Source organism: Ixodes scapularis, unplaced genomic scaffold (genome assembly GCF_016920785.2).
Source record: "Ixodes scapularis isolate PalLabHiFi unplaced genomic scaffold, ASM1692078v2 PGA_scaffold2__306_contigs__length_199485367, whole genome shotgun sequence".
Lineage (NCBI taxonomy): Eukaryota > Metazoa > Arthropoda > Arachnida > Ixodida > Ixodidae > Ixodes > Ixodes scapularis.
In genome coordinates this window covers 39581359-39584560 of record NW_024609857.1, presented here as the reverse complement: position 1 = coordinate 39584560, position 3202 = coordinate 39581359, and the positions used below count along the sequence as shown (strand labels likewise).

The 3202-nt window shown below is 53.1% G+C and overlaps 1 protein-coding gene across 1 annotated transcript; it reads right to left on the bottom strand.

The window, feature by feature from the left end:
* Nucleotides 1–585: 585 nt before the first annotated feature.
* On the bottom strand, nucleotides 586–1785 carry LOC8035632 (ubiquitin carboxyl-terminal hydrolase Usp2-like). The gene has a single exon (XM_002411422.4). The coding sequence runs from the start codon at nucleotides 1768–1770 to the stop codon at nucleotides 586–588; it is 1185 nt and encodes a 394-aa protein (XP_002411467.2). The 5' UTR covers nucleotides 1771–1785.
* Nucleotides 1786–3202: the final 1417 nt, after the last annotated feature.

The window sequence follows — 3202 nt, the reverse complement described above, 5'->3', positions numbered from 1 at the left end:
TGGAGGAAACCAATGTCAACAAAGGCTCAAACAAGCGGTCATGTTACAGAACTACACACTGACGGCATGAGCGCTCAAAAATAGGGCTTGTCTAATGACAAGCGAACCTTAAGCGTCCACCTTAACGCTCTAGATTCCCGGCAGTTTACAATGCGGTCGTTCCTCGTACAGAAGCGACATCGCCTTTAGAGTTACACCAGGATCGGTTGACTTACAAGGAAGCAGTGTTACTAGGAAGCAGGATTCACACTTTCGTCACCACCACACACACTACAGTCCGTTTCGCGTTAAGCCCAACGGCAGCCAAGGATCCGATGGTGCCAATCAAGCAGCCCCAAAAGTGCATCATCACGGCCCTCATTGTCTTTGTACGTTTACTATCACCGACTAGGCAAATCACGCGCAGTGAAGGCGCCGTTATCCTGCACCTTTTCCCTCTGCTCGATTGGTTTGGCCGGATGATAGCAAACTCACCAAAGAAACGAGCGCCTTGAGGATGTACTTCTGACACTACTTGATTGACGGAATCGGATCGTAAACTTCCGCTGAGGTCGTACTCAAAGTGAGACGCTGTATAGTGACGACTCAGGTTTTCCTGTAGAAAAGTAAATAGGCATTCTCCATAATAAACGGCTTGGCGAGTTCTTCCTCCATGTCGAACACCTGAGACACGAGCTCGTCGTCGAACTTGTACCAGTGCTCCTTGATGCGATCCTCGGCGAATGCGATGTAGTGCCCGTCCTGAGTGGACCTCACTCCCACGTGTACCACCACCCCGTACAGCTTGTACTGGGGCCACGTGCCGGATCCGTTCGGCAGGCACATGTTGTAGAGGGGAATACGAACCGGGTCCTTAATCTTGTGGGCCTCGCCCGTGGCGTTGTCGTACTGAAACCGCAGGAGCTGGAGCACAACCGAGCTGGGCGTCTGCGAAAGGAGCGTCCGGTGAAGCCAGCTGGTGTGCGACACGATGTTGCAGATCGGCCCCGCCTGGAGCTCCAGATCGCCGCGCGAGTTCCGGCTGTCCATCCGCTCGGCCTCGCTGAAGCACCTGAGCAGATCGTACAGGCGGACGCAGTTCCCGATCCTGGGAGCTTGCACGATCGTGATGGGCAGCACATTGAAGACTTGTGTCCGGACGCTGGTCTTAAGGCACGTGGTACACTGGTGGACGTCGACCGTCTGGCCCGTGAATAGGTGCACGATGGGTGAATCATTGCACCGTTCGTAAACCTCCCAGCCCTTGTAGGCGATCTGCAGGATGTAGTCGAGCATGCGCTTCGTCAGCGTCGAGATGGACAACTGCAAGAATTCGGAGTTGTGTTCGTTGGAGGAGCTCGCGTCAGCGTGCGCCTTGTTGCGCGACCGGCGACTGTTGAGGATTTTGTGGAGCACATTGAGGAACGTCATGACGAACTCTGCTGCGTCCTGTTGCTCCTGTTGGCAGGCCGACGCTGCGACCAGCTGCGGCATGAAGAGTCTGCACTGGTTGATGAAGCACTCCTGCGTGGACTGTTGGAGGCTCCTGTTGAGGCACTCGCGCAGCAGGTTGAGGAAACTGCACAGAAAGGCCTCGTCGTTAGTGCCCAAGATGAGGTTGCTGTTGCTCAACCAGTCTTCCAGTAGGTAACCCATCTCGGGCGTGCGGAACAGGCACTGCAGTGAGGAGATGGCGAAACACAGGTTCTGGCCGCGGTTGAGAAGTCCTGGGGGCTCGCTGTCCATCGAAAAGCCTGAGAAGGTGATTTTCTTGTGCAGCTGAGAGAGCATGGCAAGCAGCCACTTGCTCAACCCATTGGCGCCTGGGACGTGGGCGCGTCCCAGGGAACCGCACCGCAAAGCAGCGCCGATGCCGACCTTGCTGCGGGGACCCCCGGACGGCTTCGAGACGCCGCGAGCCGATGGGGTTGCTGGCCTCGATGCCGATGGCAAAATTTGCCCTACGTATTTTTTTCTGCTTGGCTGGGAACTTCTTCTTTATCTCTTGAACTCGAACGCCACAGTGAATGGTGTGTCCACGTGCTTTTGTTGGTCCATCGGTTCTTGCGAGCCATGCAGTCATTATGTCGCACGTGAAGACCGGGCATCCGCACTACTAAACTTTAACACAAGAAAGGCCAGGAGCACAAGCGCTTAGTACTAAACATCGCTTCACCTGCCCAACGCATTTACCTGCCCGAGCTATCACGGAGTATGGTTTCCTCCAAGCCTTTAACGTATAGTCTTTGCTGTAACCCAAGCAAAAGTAGTCAGATCATAGTTCAATGAAGAGTAATGAGCACGGGCATGACTGTTCATTAGTGACTTTATTGAGAAAACTCGTATTATTTATAAATGCGTGTGAGCAAATATACACAGGTCTATAAAAAAAACGTCTGCTCTTTCAGTCTGCTTGTAAAAATGACGTCTCTCAGCCTTCACGTGCAGTCTTCAACGGTCCAGGTGCAGGGAGGGTGATCGCTGACCTGAGATGTTTATTGTTTGTTTCACATTATGTGTAAGCGACACTGAAAATGCAAGCAAAAGCAGATTGTCCTGTTAGATGCTTGCACTGCACGACGCGCGTACTCGCCCTGCTGTTCTGCAGCACTCACGCATATTGAAACGGAGTATTGTGCTCCTCACGCAGCTTGCGAGCACGCAGGTACCACAAGCGGCCGTGTCATAGACGGTTGGAGCGATATAGATTAGAACTCGTTGTTTTTTGTGGCGCAAACTTTCATCCTAAGTGCACCCGAACTAAAGGTTACCCACACGATAACTACAGCCAGTGGGTGAATGGCAACAAGTATTACAAGGCCCTCTTGCAGTTCTTGCACGACGCTGGACTGCACTCATTTCTTTAAACCCTCCCCCCCCCCCCCCCCCCCCCTATTATGCCCTGTGGCACATTTTTCGAAAAAAAACTGCGAAGTCCACAAGCGCAAGCTCTCTGAATTGATCGCAACCAGACTACGCGAACGCTCATGCAACGAGTGCACAAGTCGACGCTACCCGCTCGTGCTTGGTGTACACATTCTCACAGTTTCAATCACGAGCCCAGCAAAATGAACGGCACCTAGAGGGAAATTACTGAACTGGACGGAACAGGTCGTGGCCTCTGAAATTTTTCTCGCGCTGGCTACGCTTCTTAGATAGAGTGAACTAGAACTGCAGGCCATTGGCATTCACGCGGTTGAAACTGCTACTGCGGGGTGCTTGG